Below are 17,127 nucleotides of genomic sequence, written 5' to 3' on the forward strand. Positions count from 1 at the left end.
AGTCCAGTTGGCTTAAAGGACAGATGTGTTCTGATTCTGCCTGGAGTATTTCCCATTATTCAAGGGAAATGAGTGTACCTATACGTTCTTGCAGCATTGAACCATTTTGGGCTTAAAAGGTTTCACTCTGCCAACTTATTCTTTATTCCTGACAACACATTAGTTGCTGTCCTGAAATACAGCTCATTATCACCTGGGTTTTATGGGTGTCCCTCCCCAAATAATTTTAATCTTTGGGAAGGGCTGAAAATGTAGTCCTTTTAGTCATTAGTTGTAATTGTGTAACTGTAGCTCTAAAGTTGTCTTTCCTACCCAAATGGTGGCAGCCATTATTCTAGGTTTTGTAGATAAAGGTTGATGAATTTGATTAAAATTCAGTGAGTTTAAAAAAAACACTAATTGAGCTTTTACCAGCTTCTAGGCAAGGAGCACTCAAGGTAAAGAAAGATGAATAGGGCAGTCCTTACTTTTGATGAGCTTGAAATCTAAATTAGATGATGTTAAGATTATGCCCTCTTAACATGACTACAAAGTGCAAAAATTAGTGGGAGGAAGGACGCATAACATGCTGTGGGAACTTTATTGGAAGAGGAAACTGGTGAGCAGTGTGGGGTATTAGTTTCCTGGAGCTGTTCTAACAAATTGCCACAAACCCGGTGGCTTTAAACAACAGGAAATTATTCTCTCACAATTTTTGGAGGCTGGAAGCCTGAAATCAAAGTATTGGCAGGACCATACTCCTTTAAGAGGCTCTAGGGGCGAATCCATGCCAGGCCCCTTTCCAGCTTCTGGTGACATCTTGGCATCCCTTGGCTTGTGGCCACATCTCTCTCTCTCTCTTTCTCTCTCTCTTTCTCTCTCTCTCTCTCTCTCTCTCTCTCTCTCTCTCTCACTCACTCACTCTCTCACTCTCACTCTCACTCTCTCTTTCTGGTCTTTCTTCATGTTGTCTTCTCTGTTTCTGCATCAGATCTCCCTCTGCCTCTTTCTTATAAGGATACATGTGATTCCATTTAGGGCTCAACTGGATAATCAGGATAAACACCTCTGTTCAAGATCCTTAACTTAATTAACACACCTTTTGCCATATAAGGTAATATTTACTCTTTTGCCATGTAATGTAATATTCATAGATTTCTAGGAAGTCAATTTATTTTGGGGAGGGGTGTTTTTTTTTTTTTCCTGTTTAATGTAGGTGGAAATCAGGGAAGACGTTCTTTGAGGAGTCTTAGTGCTCCTAAGATGGGACCTGAAGGATGAGCAGGGAGGAAAAAAGGCTGGGAACAAAGCTGGAGAAGAGAGCAGGGTGGGAGGTAATTAGGGCCAATGAGTAGCTGTGCTTGGTTGGAGCATGTGGTTTGTGCTGGGTGTAGTGGACGGATCTTGGAGGACCTGAGGTGAGAGGCCATTTGTCATTAATTCACTAGGCAAAAATGAGTGGAGGAGGGGTGTAATCAGAGCTGTGCTTTATGAAGATTAATTTGGGAGTGTGTGGGGAATAAGTTAGAGAAGGGAAGAATTAGTGGAGAAATCAATTGGGAGGCCAGCGTAGTAGAGAAGGGTTGACATGCAAACTTTAGCAAGCATACTAGGGGTGAGAGTGGGAATAAAGAGAAACCCTGGAGTGTTAGGATCACAGTTTGAGGACTGATGAGGTGTAGGGAGGGGGATTTGGAGGTGGTGATGAGGTCACTGTTCCCTGTGGAGCACATCTCAGGTAGATTAGGTTCTGATAGAAACAGGAGGAAGAGCTAGTGTGGGTGGTAAAGGAGGTGGTTCGTTTTGGACCTGTTGAGTTTTCAGGTGCTGGTTGGACATAGAGGTGTCTTGCTGACGGGTTGAAATGTCGTGCTATAGCTTGGGAGAGAGGCTATATCTAGTGTTATGGAAGGTAGGTCCATAGAAGAGAGACTGATGGTACTAAGGGTGCAGTACACTGCACTACAGAAATACAAGCTTGGGGAACACTGGCATTTAGGAAGTGTGGGGAAGAAGAACAGATGTGTGAGGAGAGGAAGAAAATAAGACTGTTTCAGTTATAAATGCAAGAAGCTTCTCAAACTTGATTAAAAGGGAAAAGGGCTCTATTAGCTCATGTAATTTAAAGACCAAGGAGGTTCTAGCTTCAGGCCTAGTTTAATCTAGTGCCTCAATGTCATCAAGCCCCAGTCTCCCTCCATCTCTTGGCTCTCCTTCACGTTGGCTTCATTTCTAGGTTTCACATGGTTACAGGATTTTCCAGCAGGTGGAAGGTCCCATTGACAAGGTTATGCCTTCTTCTTGGGGGCTCCAGAAGAAGTACAAGGAATTGCTATGATTGGGTCATGTGTTTACCTCTGACCCAGTGGTTATGGTCTAGGTAGCACAGTGCTCTAATTAGTTATAAATTACCTGCTTACACCGGGTGGGGGTGGAGAGAGGATTACCCCAAAACAAAGTTAAAGAATTGTTGTCACAAAAGGGAGAACCAAAGCTGGGTATTAAAACACTGCATGTGCAGTATACCAGGATTGATCCAAGCCCAGCAGTATCACCAAAGATCCAGTCCGAGAGGCAATAGATTGATAACTGATACATATGTCAACTGTTTTCAAGCTTTATGTAGTTAAAACCCCATATAGACATAATTTTGCATTCTGCCTTTTTCATGTTGCTGCATGGTGTTTATAGTTGTCTTGTTAATAGCTGCACAGAAAGTTGGTTTACCATAATTTACCTACTAATTTTCCTTGGTTAGGGACATAAGACCTGTTTCTGCTTTATCAGTGCAGTGATGCATGTTCATTTCTCAGTAGTCCCCAGGCTCAGCCTCTCTGGTTTCTTCATCTATTTCTATTACAGTCTTGTTCCTTTTGTATCTCCTTACTGTTTTAACCTCTGTACTGGACATATTTGCCCCTAGGTAAGGTCTGACCAACGCTAAGTAGAGCAGGACCATACCTGTGTTAATACAACCTAAGGTTTTTTTTTGTTTGTTTTTTTTTAAAAATTCAACTGAGTAAAATTTGAAGATCTTATTGGCTTTATTCAATGATCATGAATCAGGCAGCATCCAGTGTAGCAGACAGAAATGAGCTCCCAGAACAGTACAGAATGAAAGACTTTTATAGGCAGGAGAGAGTGGGAACAAGGGACTTAACACTAGGCAAAAAAGTAGATTAGTTACTGCAAAGTTACTTTTCTTTAGGAGATGGCAGGGATCTGTCAGGCACATTACCCAAAGTAGTGCTGATTAGGTAACTCCTGACTGACTGGTTTAAGATTCCATTTCTAGGAGAGCCAAAGTTGTAGGTTAAGTCTCGGTTTGGTGATGGGAACTTAGCATAAGTGACTCCATTTTGGGCCTGTTATCTTGTTTTGAACCGATTGGATCAGTTTTTGCTTTTGTTTGTTTTTGTTATTCAAACTAATCTGTGATTGCCAACCAAAGTCCTTAAGTCTTCGGGTGTAGATGTTACTGTTAAGCTATATCTCCCTCAATTCGTGCTTCTGAACTGGTGGTTGAAGTCTTCTGTTAATTGCTGTCTAATTTTATATTTGTATAATTGGCCCATCTTTCTAGCACATTGATATTTTTAAGTGTTTGTCTATCTTTCTGAGCTTTGTGTCGCCTGCATGTTTTATCAGTCTGCCATCAGTGGTTTCACCTAAGTCATTGATGACAGAGGTGACTAGGAAGCAAAACAGGACTTGGGTGTGCAGTGTGATTACAGCTATTATCCCCCCAAAAACATGTATACGTAGAAAAAGACTAGCATGAAATACATCAGAACGTTAATTATTCTGGATAATTTGGAGGTTCTAAAGATGCATATCCCAGTTATCTTTAAGGAATATGTATTACTTTAGGAAAAATGTTTATCAAGACCAGATACGGGTTGAAGCGGTATGCATTCCCTAGTGCCTTCAAATTTATTGATAATAAATTTCAGGCATTGGTAAGTGCTATAAAGAAAAGAAAGCATTCTAAGGAGATAGAGAATGATGGAGGTGGAGTTGGGCCATTCTTTTAAGTAGGGTGGTCAGAAAAGCCCTCTTTGAGGAGGGACTATCTGAATGGAGACTGAGTGAGGTGGCTGATTGAGCAGTGAGAACATTCCAGAGTCAGGGTGAAGGCTCTGAGTCAGGAGTTAGCTCAGTGTATTGAGAGACAGCAGAAAGGCCACTGTGACTGTGGGTCCATCCTCCCTGGAGATCACTGGTGCAGGGAAGGGCTAGGAGAGGTAGGTTGGGATCTGGTAAGTTAAGGTAGTGAGAGGTCATTAAAGGGGTTTTAAATGGGGGAGATGCATGCACTGGTAGGTATTTTAGGAAGATCATTGGCTATTTGTGAGGAGAGTGGAGGGTGGAAGGAGCAATTAGGAGACTGTTGCAGGTGAGAGATAATGGGGGCTGGGATGAGCCTAGTGACCAAGGAGATAGAAAGGATATGTTTGATATATATTTTGGCTGTAGAACCAACAGAACTTGAATTGTTTTTCAGTTGCAGATAATAGATCATGCAGATCATGCAATTCATTGGCTTAAGCCATTCTTGGTCCTCACTCCACTGTGGCTTTCAGGTGTTGGCATCATCCGAAGACTCCCATGAAGATGCAGGCTAGTGCCGGTAGCACCTGGGGCTCTGCCTCTCCACCTGTTCCCCTTTTCCTGAGGCTGGTGGGGGAAAGAGAGCTCAAGTGTCTCTCCCCACAGTCATTTAACTGATTCTAGAGTTCTAATTTGATTATACTAATCTTAGGCCAAGTGCTTACTCCAGGACCGTCATGGTCCCCATTGGGTTATGCTGGGGTTAAATGCCTGTTCATGAACCTGTTGCTGTGGAAAAGAGCATGGGATTAAAATGATTGTTTTGCACAGGTACTACACACCATGCAAGGGGAGTAGAATGGATTTTAGGAGGGAGTCAGCTGCAGTGTCCAGTACCTGGGGAAAGATGAGGAGAGAGGAATTAAGCGTGACTCCTGGGTTTCTGGCTTAGGCAGGATATAGATTATGGTGCCATCAACTGGCTAGCTAGGCACTTGAGGATCAACAGTTTCGTGGGTAATGTCAGTAGTGCTGTTCAGATATGTTTGAGATGCCTGTGAGAACTTTCTAGTGGAGATGTCAGTAAGTAGTTGGAAATATAGCAGTTGGGTCTGGCGCTGGAGGAGAGGTTGGGGTTGGTGATACAATCTTCAGAGTTGTTGGCATGGTATTGGTAATTAAAGCCAAGGGGCTGGATGGTAATACTTAAGGGAGAGAGTGTAGTGGGTCCAGAATTGAGCCCAGGGCCAGATCAACATTTGGAGGACAGGTAGAGGGAAAATAGCATAGGAGACTGAGAGCAGCCAGTCAGGTAGAATGAGAAACTGGAAAGTATGTATCGTGGAAGCTGAGAGAAGAATATTGAAGTGGTCAACTAGATCTAATATTGCCAAGAGGTGAAGAAGACCTGCATAAGATGAAGACTGGAACGTCCATTCGATTTGGCATCTTTGAGGTTGTTTTATTTACTTCATGTGTTAGAAATTTTAGATTCATTTTAGTCCCCAGAGCCTGGGACATCACACTTGAGGGCACATTGGTTTTTCTCTGCTGAGGTACTGGATATCTGAAAGTCCTATGCAGTTGAGCTGACCAGGAACTCTTTTTTTTAACCTTTGTATTAAAGGAACTTTTCAAAGACAAAAGACAATAGTTTAATCAATTTCTTTGTACCCATTGTACAGAAGGGGCGTGATAAACACACTTTTCCTTTTAATGATTGGTTTTCAAAAGATGATCTGGTGTCCCAGCAACCTTCAAAGGTGGTCTCTGTGGCTTTGCACAGTTATCATTATGAACTCAGATTTTCATATTTTTGTGTTAAATCACTTTTGGTTTATTATTTATTTTAATGCTCAAATTGTCCCATCTTTGATCATTAGGAGTATTATATTTCTTTTTTTTTTTTTCACACACACACACTGTATTTTATTTTTACAAGAGATAAATAGACTGACACCAGGCATTGTAAATGGATGACCACAACAAAAGCAACAATGATTGCAATTACAAAACATGAAACACACTCATGCTATGTCATAATATTGACATTCAGTCCAGTAATCCTCCACTGTAACAGCTCCTTTACTTTGCAGTGAAAATTGATTTGTATATTCTTTGCCTCTGAGTCCTTGTGGTATATATATTTTTTTAATTCAAACAGAAAATCACAAAAATTATAATCACCCTCATCAGTTCACTCAGTCCCATGTAATTAATTTTTTTTTCATCTTGATCTTTTGTTAGCACTTTTATGAGTTCATCAGTTTTTCATTAGAGTTCTGAAAATGCTTATTCATTCAGTTCAGCAGTACAGTCAGTTACCAGAAAGCTGTACTTGTCAGAGTCTTTTCCATGAATTCCTTGAAGATGAAACCCTTTTATAGGAACATATTTGCAAAATCATCAGAGTACACCCAGAACTGTCTGTAAATGACAAAAGGAGTATTATATTTCTTAAACGGCTTTCTCATTTTCCTATTTCATCTTTTCCCAGGGATCTTAGTGGTTTATCAAAAACTATTTTGCATTGTTGCTCTCATAATTTCTTCTACAACTAATATGGAAATTTTGGGTTGCGAACACTGTTAATTTCTTGTTCCTCAATATATTTGATTGGCACTTGTTTCTATGACTGTTGGCTATGAATCAGGAATAGTGACACTAAAAAAAAGTGACACTATACTATTCCAATACTGTAAACAGCTCAGGGTGCTTGCCCACCCACAGGGGCAGGGGAGCTTGAGGCATGAGCTACTGGGGACATTAGCTCTCATGTCCACTTACCTTGTCTAGTAATCTTTGTAGTAAGAACTGTTGGAGATGCATGACACTGAGGCAGGTACTGGATGTCGGTTTATGGTTTAGGGGTTCATCAGATGTGGAATCCAGCAGCTGGTCCTGGTTTCATTTTTTGGCTGAGGTCTAGGGAGTACACTTGAGCCCAGTTTTGAGATTGCAAATATATTTTTCTTTCCCATCTTATTAGATCTTTTGGTAATATTTGATAAACTTTCTTCTTTGCAAGAGCCTTATTCTAATAAAGAGGAAACTTTAAAAAAATTACTTTCTCCCCCAGGATGGACTCATTTTTTCTTAAATACTGATAGAGATGCCTGACTAGGTAACTGATGATAAGAGGACCTATTGGACTCCAGCAGGGCTTCTAATTTTTTGGTGTCTTGCTTTGACTCTGGAGGACAGTGGAAAACAAGTGGTATCATTAGAACAGAACTGTGGGCAGAGCCTCCCAGGAGACAGAGGTGATTTTTCCAGCTCTGGTAGTCTCTATCCTGAATTAAGTAATGTCTTTTGATGATGATTGGTACTAGGTTAGAGTTGTATGCTTGTTCTTTTAGTAAACAAATACATTTACTCCAGAGGGAGGCTTTAACGGGGGGAGGTAGGAGAGTGTTGGGAGAAAGAACAAACAGGAATTATCCTATGTCATCCAAACTCTTGGTTTAATGTATGAGAGAGCAGTTTTGAGGAGGTTGGGACCTAATCCAGCAGTGTCTGTCTGAATTAGAAAACCTTGTATTCAAGCAGGCTGTGTCTTCCTTTTCTGAACTCCTCCTCAGACATACCTCTATCACAAATCCTGTGTTTCTTTGAGTCCCCTCTATCACTTATGTATTTGGCCACAAATGACAGAAAACCCAGAATATCAGTAGCTTACCAAGATAGAAGTGCCCTTCTTTCTCATGTAATAAGCAGTCCAGGACCCATACCACTTTTGTCATGCTACATAGTTGTCCTCGATGATCTCCTCCTTTTATCTTGTTGCTTAGTCATTGGTAATAGGTGGCTTTCACATCATGGGCCAAGATGGTTGCCGGAGCTTCAACTAGCCTTTCCACATTCCAGTCAGCATGAAGGAAAAATGGTAGAATTGCACACAGCGCTTCTGCTAACATCTCATTGACCAGAATTGGAAAATGCAGTCTTGGTTCTAAGCCCAGCTAAAAATCAGGGCTTCTGTTCTAAGAAAGAAGAGGAGATGAACAGTGGGACAGTGGGTTGCAACCCTATAATGCCTCATATAGTGCTTTTAAGAGCGTGGAAAATGTTGAATTGCTGTATGTCGCTCGGCTGTCTGCCAATCTAGTAAACCCTGGGTCCTGTCTGAATGATTGGCTGTGGCTGCTTAGGCAGATGTGGTGAGACTTACTGTCTTCTCTGTAGGCACCATGCCAGATGTAGGGGGTACTGTGGTGAGGAAGTCAACATTTCCCCCTTGCCCCTACCCAGGTTGTGGTATACAGGAGGAGACCATACAGTGTGGGGTGCATTCTTGAGGGAGGATGGGGGCCACTGGGACACATGGCAGCTGGGGAAGGTTTGGAGAGAAAGGGATCTCTTAGCTGAGATCTGAAGTAAATTATAATTGGCCAGAAGAGAGATGAGTTTCTGAAGAGGGTGATTTGCAGAGACTGTTCTAGGTAGGAACAGAATGAGCAAAAGGCCTAAGGTAAGAAAGTACCGCCTGTTTTAGGAACTGACTGTAGTTCAGAATGGCTGAGAGAGACGAGGCTGGAAGGGTATACAAGACCACGATCCCAAAGGGGCTTGTAGACCATTAAAAAAAAGTTTAGATCTGTCCTGTAGTTTAGTCTATCCTTTAGACTGCTAGAGGTGGAAAAATCACCTCAGTTTAGCCCAGAGAGCTCCAGGAGGAGTATTGCACAGGGAGTTGATGTGGTCAGATTTTCTTTCTGGAAGATCCTTCTTGGTGCAGTGTGAAGAGTAGAGTGGAGGTAGGAATAGACTAAGGCCGGAGATGAGGTGGCTGGTTGGGCTGTCACAGTTATCCAGGGGGGACAATGTTGGCTTGAGTTAAGGGAGGTCTAGAGGCAAGGGGAATGAATAGATGGAGCTAAAAGCTGTTTTGGAGGTAGTGATCCCAGACCTGGTGATAGGAGCCAAGGCAGGAAGCACCAAGGATGATGGCCACCTTTCTCACTTGCCAATTCAGGGGAAAGGGAATGAATTTGGTTTTGAACACACAGAAAATTTTAGGTGTCTTTGGGACATCCAAGGTGGGGACATCCAGTATGTTTGGATGTGTGGGCCTGAAGCTCAAGAAGAGGCAGTTAGAGGCATCAGAGTGAATGAGATTCCTCAGGGAGAGTGGGCAGTAGAACAGGAGGAGTGCCCAGCACAGAACCTCGTGGAGTCCCTCAGTTAAGGGACAGACTGAAGAAGAGGAAGCTGCCAAGGAGGAGCTGGCTAAAGAAGGCCTGGCTAGAGAGGCAGGTGGGAAACCAGGAGGATGTGCTGCTTGGAAGCCCAAGGAAGAGTGTTTCTCGATAATAGCATCAAAAGCCGCTGCAAGGCTGTGCCGGTGGTGGAGGACTGGGAATGCCCGGGGATGAAGGTGGCTTGGTGTGGCTTGAGGAATGAAGGTCAGTTGAGGGAGGAATGAAGGTCAGTTGAGGGAGGAATGAAAGCCAGTCAAGGGTGAAGGTCCGTCAAGGGAGGGGGATGGTGTGTTCAAAGCCCTTCCCAAAGGTTCATCTGTGAAGTGGAGAAGAGGGTGCTTTCCTTGGATGAGCAATGGTGTAAATGAGGGCCAGGGGTGAGGGGGAGGCGGGAGGACAGAGGGGAGGGAGGGGAGATCAGTGGAGCAAGGTCTCCGAGGAGGGGGAGGAAGGGGAATGGCAGCACGTGGGAGGCTCCCAGTGCTGGTGTCCTGGGAACAGTTGTCCTCCCACAGGAGCCCTATCTGGGCCCGAGACTGGCAGTGGTGTGTTCTCTGCAAAGACCCTTGTGGCTCATTGTAAATAGTATTGTCTGTGGGTGAAACGGTTCAGAGCCAGTTAGGTTTTAAAAAGCTGAACCTCCCGCATGTGTGTCTTTCCGTGTCCTCTGGAGAGCTCTTTGGTGTGGAGGTACTTTAAGGAAGCAGTCCATCTGGAGTAGTTGAATGCATTTTCTGTGGATCACATTACTGATATGAGGCTTTTGAAGGCAGGATATGGCCATGCTAGGGATGATTCTAAACTTTCAGAGCCAGGCTCTTCCCCTTTGATCCTTTGTTCAGACAATTGAACTTGTCAAATGAGGTTAGCATTAGAAAAAGCTAGAAATATTTTCTTTGCTGTTCCAAACACTAAACACACACACACACACACACACACACACACACACACACACACACACACACACACACACTTTTTTTTCCCCCAGTAGGAACTCAGATGAAAGCCTACTTGGCTTTTTCAGTAAGAAGGACACATAGGTCCCTTACACTTATATTAAGGATAAACCTGTCTCTGGTAATTTCTTTCCTTACAAGTGGGGGAGCCAGTTTTCCTGGCAACTGGCCACAGGGCTTGTTTAAGAAGATGGCAGGCATGATACTTAGTGGAAAGGTTAGGCTCAGCCTGATGATTTTCCTCCAGGACAAGGTTTGTAATTTGCATCTAAAGCAGTACAAAAAATAGTTTGTGTAAGCTGTGAAGTCACTCAGTAAATGAAACTTAGGAGTTTTAATGCAGCTTAGTATTCTCTAAACTGCTTGGGTTCTCTTTAGGGTTTTCTAAGTAGATTATAACTGAAAATGAGTCCTACGGATGCTGTTCCGGACCAAGCCAGGTCCCTTCTCAGGCCAGGAAGCCAGACCTTGACCACAGGGACCTCCCCTCTCCCCACCATTACTGCTCCTTCTGGCCCTCCCTCGCTGCCTTCTCTTGCTTGTGTTGAAGGAAGCCTTCTGTGCTGTTTTGAGCCCTAGTTCATTGGTGTCTGGGCAGCTGTAGGAGGTTGAGGGACCCTGGAAGGCTGGTAGGGGAAGCCTTTCAGGCATGAGTTTCTCTAAGAATGTTGACAGGTCTTACCTGAGCCCTTGGTACCCAAGACTCTCCATGTGTCCCTCACCTGAAGTGCTTCTGCCTTTCCCTGTAGAGTCTTAGTGAACCAGAAGGAAGGAGGCCTCAGAGAGAACTTTTTTTTTTCCTTTTAAAGCAATGCTCTTGTTTCCTGTTTACACCAGCACCACAACCCCCTTGAGAAATGGCTGCTGGACTGTGGGAGGATGGGTGGTGATTGAGAGAGAATCTGAGAGACAGGGTCTGCCCCACTCAGCCTCTGATCTGGGCCCTTGGGTTGAAAAGAAAGAAAGGAAGGAGGAGGGGATGCCTGGGAGCCGTGCTGATACAGCTTGAGGCAGCAAGGCAGCCTTTCGCCGCCACCGTGTTCTGGCCCCAGAGCTACTGAGCTGAGGCCTCAGACCCACCAGTCAGCAGGGAGAGGGGATGAGAGTGGGCACTAGTCTGGCCCTGCTGCAAGGGCCACACGAACTGGAAATCCAAGCGGGTTCTGTCATATGCTCAGTGCAAACAGACACTTTGGTCCGTGGTAGGTTAAGTAGAATTAATTAGCTCATTAGTCCAACAAATCTTCGGGTGCCTGCTATGTTCCAGGCACTGCCCAGTGCAGTGGGAATCAAGAAGACCACAGTCACTGACACACCACCGTGTCCAACATGTATGTGATGTTTTTACCATGTGCCCCAGCTTGCACAGACTCACTCAGTTATATACCTGTGCTGATAGGTCCCTTATAAAGCATGCACAGGAAAGGAAAGCTGAATGAGCTAAATAGAAATAAGTCCTAATATTCCCTCCCACACCTCAGTGGACTGTGCTATACACATCCCCCGTCAGGGAGCACAGCCACGTACTGCTGCCTGTGTCTCAGACCTCCACCTTTCATGGGAGCTTTGAGAAGTGGATCATTTTTGAGTTGGGGCCGCCTGTTGGATGAATGGAAAACAGGAAAGAGGAAGCAAAGCAGGCAGATGCTGAGCTCACAGAATTGATTAGTCCAGGGCCCCAGCAAAGCCTGATAACCACCATTCTTTCATCACTCTACCCTCCTTGGGAAGGGTGCCCAGTTGCCTGGGGTAGGTGTTTAGGGTTCTTGGGCTCCTGTCCTGTGTGCCATGGTCAGCCTACTGGGGGGTGGGTGTGGGTATGGGTGCAGCAGGTGCCTGTTGCTATTCAGTCCCTTTATAGTTTTAATAGACTTTCACTGATGTTGCATTTGATCATCCCAACAACCGTCTGAGGTAGGGGGTCCTTTCCCCAGTGGTAAGACCAGAGACTGGAGGCCTGTGCTGAGTGTCATGAGCACCAGAGCTGGGATTTGACTGGCTGCCGCCACTGCCTCCTGCAGAAAGTCTTCCTTGACGTCTGCCTGTCTCACCATCCCCTGGAGGAGCAAACCAGTGAAGCGCTTGACATCTCTGACTCTTGGTCCTTCGTGTGCCACTTTCTCCTGGGTGAAAACTTGGGCTCCAGGTTTCTGCCTCCTTCTGGGCCCACTATGGAAGCTGCCGCCAGCATTCGCCTCCTCACTCGGGCATGAGTGGCCCAAGTGGAAGGCCCTGCCCGTGCATGGGGAGGAGCCAGAACACCGCAGGATTCCAGGTTCTCCAAGGTTTCTGTTCCTTGCCCTGCTTTCTCGACATCCCCACCTGGAGCCCGGAGAGCTGGCCGACTTGCCCCACCCTGATCCATGTCTTCCCAGCTGTGCTCTTCCCTCCCGCACAGGAATTTGCCCTTCTGCCTTTTTTGGCTCTGTTTCAGCTTGTGGGAGAGTGGCTGTCTGTGTAGGTGTTTGTCTCCTGCTCTGAGGAGACCTCCAGGTAAGGGCTCTGAGGATGCTTATCCAGGACCCTGGAGTGAGTTACTTGCTTACAGGCAGGTGACACCTGGAAAGTTAATCTTCAGGCTTGTTTCTTTAGGGCATTTACTTCATTTCTTAGTTGTGCATCCCAGGCCCCCTGATGTCTTGACAGTAACAACAGTCACAGCATCTTTGTAACATTTCTCTCTGTCCTTTTACTACTTTCTGCTTCAGGATACCTCTCTTCACTGCACTTCTTCCTAGCAAGGAAGGAGAGGAGTCGGATATGGCGATATCTGGGCTAACGTTCGTAAAAGGGCCTGCAAAGTCCAGAGACTTAGTACCGAGCCGGAGCTCCCTGCCCCTCCCCTGCAGGGGCTCTGCCTGGCTTCCTTCCGGCCCTTCCTAGCCTGGGGAACCAGCAGCCTTTGTGAGTTTCCTTGACAACAGGATGGATAAGTTAAAAATAAACTGTGCTAGGGCTTGTGTGTGTGCATGCACGCATGCCTGTGTCCTCTCGCCTGCTGTGCTCACCTCAGTCCCTGTGGCTTCTAGGTACTCCTGGACGACTTCTGTGGGAAGCCTTGGTGGGGCTCTGGTACTTGCATTTTGAAGCCCCTTGGTTTAGGGGTCAGATCTAGATAATCCCATAGCATCGTTACCTCATATTCCTGATGGTAGCTGATGGGGAGAGGATGATAATGGTAACGTGAAGAATGAAGAGCTGTTCCAAATGCCTCAGTCTTCACGCAGTCTCATTAGAGAGGGATAATCCCACATTATCCATGCATTTCAGAACCTTGTGGGGCAGTGGAATAGGACACAGCTCTGGGTGGGGGTTTGGTTAAATCTTTCTAGGGAACCCCTACCAGATAAGGAGGGTCCTTTCTGGGCTCCTTTTATTAGGTGAGGAAGCAGAGTACAACACTTGGGTGACTTGTCCAGAGCCACTGGCTAAGCGTAGCGGAGGAAGGAGCACTGACCCCATCATCGGAAGTTGTGGCTTTTCCCTTCAGATCCTACGGATGAGGCCACCTCCATAAGTTCTTTTTTTTTAAAATTGAAGTATAGTTGATTTACAATGTTGTGTTAATTTCTGCTGTACAGCAAAGTGCCTCCATAAGTTCTTTACCAAAGCCTGCTGTCTCTGTATCAGCAGTTCTGCAGTAGTTAAAGCCTCTGTTTTGTGGTGTTATCAGTTGTAAGTTTATTTAGAAACAGCTGTCTCTATGAGGGCAGGGGCAGCTTTACCACACCTGGAATTAATTCCTCTCTTCCTCCCACCATCCTTCCATATATTTGTAAGTATTTTATGTAAGTATCTGTGCGCCAGGCATGAGGATATCCTGAGAAAAAGGTGTTATAATCCTTGTCTTTAGGGACCTTATGGTCAGTTGGGGCAGAAGACAATTATAACATCTCCCACCAAGTCCCCGTTGTGGCCAGTGCTGAGTGGGAGGGAGAAGGTCTGATTGTAGGAGAGGGAAGGACTGAGGTAGGGCGTGGGGGTTAGAGAAGGCTGGAGGAACAGGTTAGTGACACAGAGTACTTAAATCTGGAACATATTAAAAAAAACTCCTACAAATCAATAAAAAGGAAAGCAAGAAAACTCAGTAGAAAACTGGCCAATGACTTGACAGACACTTCACAGAAGACGATATCCAAATGGCCAAGAAACATGTGAAAGGATCCTCAGTTTCATATATTTATTAGTCATCAGGGAAATTCAAATTGTCCAATTTGAAGAAAGATATAACTTTTTTTGTTTGCACATGTATGTAATGAAATCTTTGACACTTTGGTGAAACATCCTTTTGCCATTTTCAGTTTACTTTATTCTGAATCTCTTACTGAAGAATAAAATGGATTCCGAGATGCTTAAATAAAAGGAAATCTAGTGGGATGAACACACTGAAGTCAGAGACCTGGTTAGTAGGAGATTTGGGGCCAGCCATCGAATTTCTCAGAGCCCCTGTTTCTTCATTTGTAAACAGGGATCTTTCTGTCTTCCTTCCCTTCCTCCCAGAGCTGCTCAGATGTTCACAGGTGTGGGAGATGCTCTCAAAACTGTGGAGGGCTATTCAAATACTATGTAGTATTGTTACTCTGATTCCAAGTGATTTGATTTCTCCTGCACCTCTTCTCACAGCAGCTATTCTAAATTCTCCTAAGAAATAAAAGCTCTGAGTAGAAGGATGGTCCCTAGGATGCAGAGCAGCCTGCTCCATGGTACTTTGGATGGAGAACCTGTTGTTGGCATGGCTCTGGTCCCTCCACACAGGCTGGGGAGCAGGGTGAGTTCCTGCGAGCATTTCCTTATGTGGCTGGGGCCTGGTGGCAACTCTGTGAGTGACATCGAAGTGTCTGCTGATGCCCAGGCCTGGTGGCAGGGAGAGGGCAGTGGTGCACACCAGTCCTGGTGAAGCAGTGACTTGAGTTAGTGGTCCCATAGGGCTTCCACACTGAGTGGGGCTAGCCTCCTTATGGGGTGTTCTTGTGAAGTCTGGAAGTAACACTGTGGACTTTGGGGAGCCCTGTTGAGGGGGGCAATAGCCTGAATACCCGGCTTTCCCTGAGAGAGCCCAGCATGTCTTGGTGGTTCTGAGAGTCCATAGCTTGTGGCAGAGCAGGGGCTGCTCCCTGTGTGACTTAGGTGTTGATGGAGAGGGGTTTTCAAAGGTGGATGGGTCTTTTTGGATGTGTACACCCAGTATCCTACTCAGCTCTTGTGACCTTTTCCTCTTCTGTTTTTCTGCTATGTAGGAGTCGGAGGCAGAAGCAAAGGCAGATGGAGAGACTGCATCGGACAGTGAGAGCCGAGTGGAAGCCGTCACCCTACCAACCTCTGTAGACGATACCCCAGAGGTCCTCAACAGGGCCCTTTCCAACTTGTCTTCAAGGTACCTTGGCTTAATGATGCAACTGCTTGCTGGGGGCTTGCACTGTCTCCAAGTGCCATGGAAGACCCGAAGCCCTTAGAGAGCCCACAGTCTTGTAGCAGGAGCCCACATCTTATTAGAGTGTGAGGTGCAGGCCTGCCCACTTTCATTGGCCACAGTCTCCCCTGCCTTTGCCTAGGGCTGCATTGAGTGTCATCTAGTGCTTAACAGTGACTACGAGTGCCGCCTGGGTGGATCTGGCCTTGAAGGGTGCTCTAGGCTGTCTGGGAGGTGCTGTCCAAGGAGGAGGAACGTGTGGATATGGGGGTGGTCACTGACACAGCACATGAAGATGAATGATCCTTGGGGTTTGTGACTAATGGGCAGCTTGCTTTACACTGAGGAGCCCAAGTTTCTAGTTAAGAGTTCAGTTTTCCCTCTCTCACACACATACATTGTGGACATTCCTTGAATTTTCCTATAAGAATTGAGAAACATCTCAACTTGGGTGAATTCAGGGTTAAAATTTTGTTCCCTTGAGATTCTGGTCCTTCCGATACCAGCTGCGTGGGCAGATTAAAAAGGCAAACTATAAGACCCCAAAACATTATCTGAGAGTGTTCTTGGGCATGCCTCCCACACATTTGTCCCTTTGAAAGGCTGTATTGTGCAATGGTTAAGGGCATGGGTTCTGGAGCCAGACAGACTCCCAGGATTCAGATCTCAGCTTAAGCACTTCACAGGTGTATGAACTGTGCGTTCCTTTCTTCATCTGTTGTAAAAGCTAGTGGTGTTGAGGGTTGAATCAATTAATACATGTAAAGTCCTTATAGAAGTGCCAGGTACATACGTATGATAGCTATTATTACCACTGTGTTTGATACTGTTATCACCATAGCGATGCAGGGTCAGAGCAATTTAGGATTCTGCTGCAGGAAAAATGTTCATAGTTTTTTCCTCAGATAGAGAAGCCCATAGAAGCCACCCAAGTAGATACAGAAGTAGAGGGCATTGTTCCCTTGGGTCTTTTGCCTGATTCCTTTGTTAAGACACAAGCTGGGTGTGTTTTTCTGTGGACCTTGGAGCACTTGCTGAGTTTAGCGTGGATGATGTGATGGCTCTGGTGGCCCTGCTCCTCCCAGCATGTGGCTGCTGGGCTACTGCCTCTGTCAAGGTGAAGGACATACTCCTGGAAAGGATTGACCTCAGGGCCCTTTCAACCCAGGAAGAACCATCCCCCTTGGGTTTGTGCCTCAGTTCTTTCTGGGCTCCTGACATGTTTTCTCCTTCCCCTCCTCTCTAACTTAGATGGAGGAACTGGTGGGTGAGAGGCATCTTGACTTTGGCCATGATTGCATTTTTCTTCATCATCATTTACCTGGGACCAATGGTTTTAATGATGATTGTAAGTGCCATTTATATGCTGTTTTATAGTTTTGCCTTCACTTTTCCCTGCAGGACTGGTCATTTTATGTGCCAGGTGTTGGGTTGGTTCTGGGAATCACTTGGGGTCCAGGCTCTTCAGACCACATCTGCCTTAGAATAGCTGTGATTTCTCACCTTCCAGCAGCCAACTGGAGGGCCATTT

General features: G+C 45.4%; 1 protein-coding gene across 3 annotated transcripts in view; it reads left to right on the forward strand.

Moving 5' to 3' along the window:
- Positions 1-17,127, forward strand: part of CDS2 (CDP-diacylglycerol synthase 2) — a 60,754-nt gene that overhangs the window by 28,424 nt on the left and 15,203 nt on the right. For 2 of the 3 annotated variants that reach the window (XM_082431435.1, XM_082431433.1), the window contains exons 2-4: positions 14,810-14,954; positions 15,424-15,560; positions 16,848-16,944. In XM_082431435.1, the coding sequence (XP_082287561.1) occupies positions 14,856-14,954; positions 15,424-15,560; positions 16,848-16,944 (333 nt within the window). In that variant the 5' untranslated portion in view covers positions 14,810-14,855. The remainder of the gene's footprint in view (positions 1-14,809; positions 14,955-15,423; positions 15,561-16,847; positions 16,945-17,127) is intronic. The other variant, XM_082431434.1, reaches the window with a different exon arrangement.

Source organism: Balaenoptera physalus, assembly GCF_965194825.1.
Source record: "Balaenoptera physalus genome assembly, chromosome: 16".
Taxonomy (NCBI): Eukaryota; Metazoa; Chordata; class Mammalia; order Artiodactyla; family Balaenopteridae; genus Balaenoptera; species Balaenoptera physalus.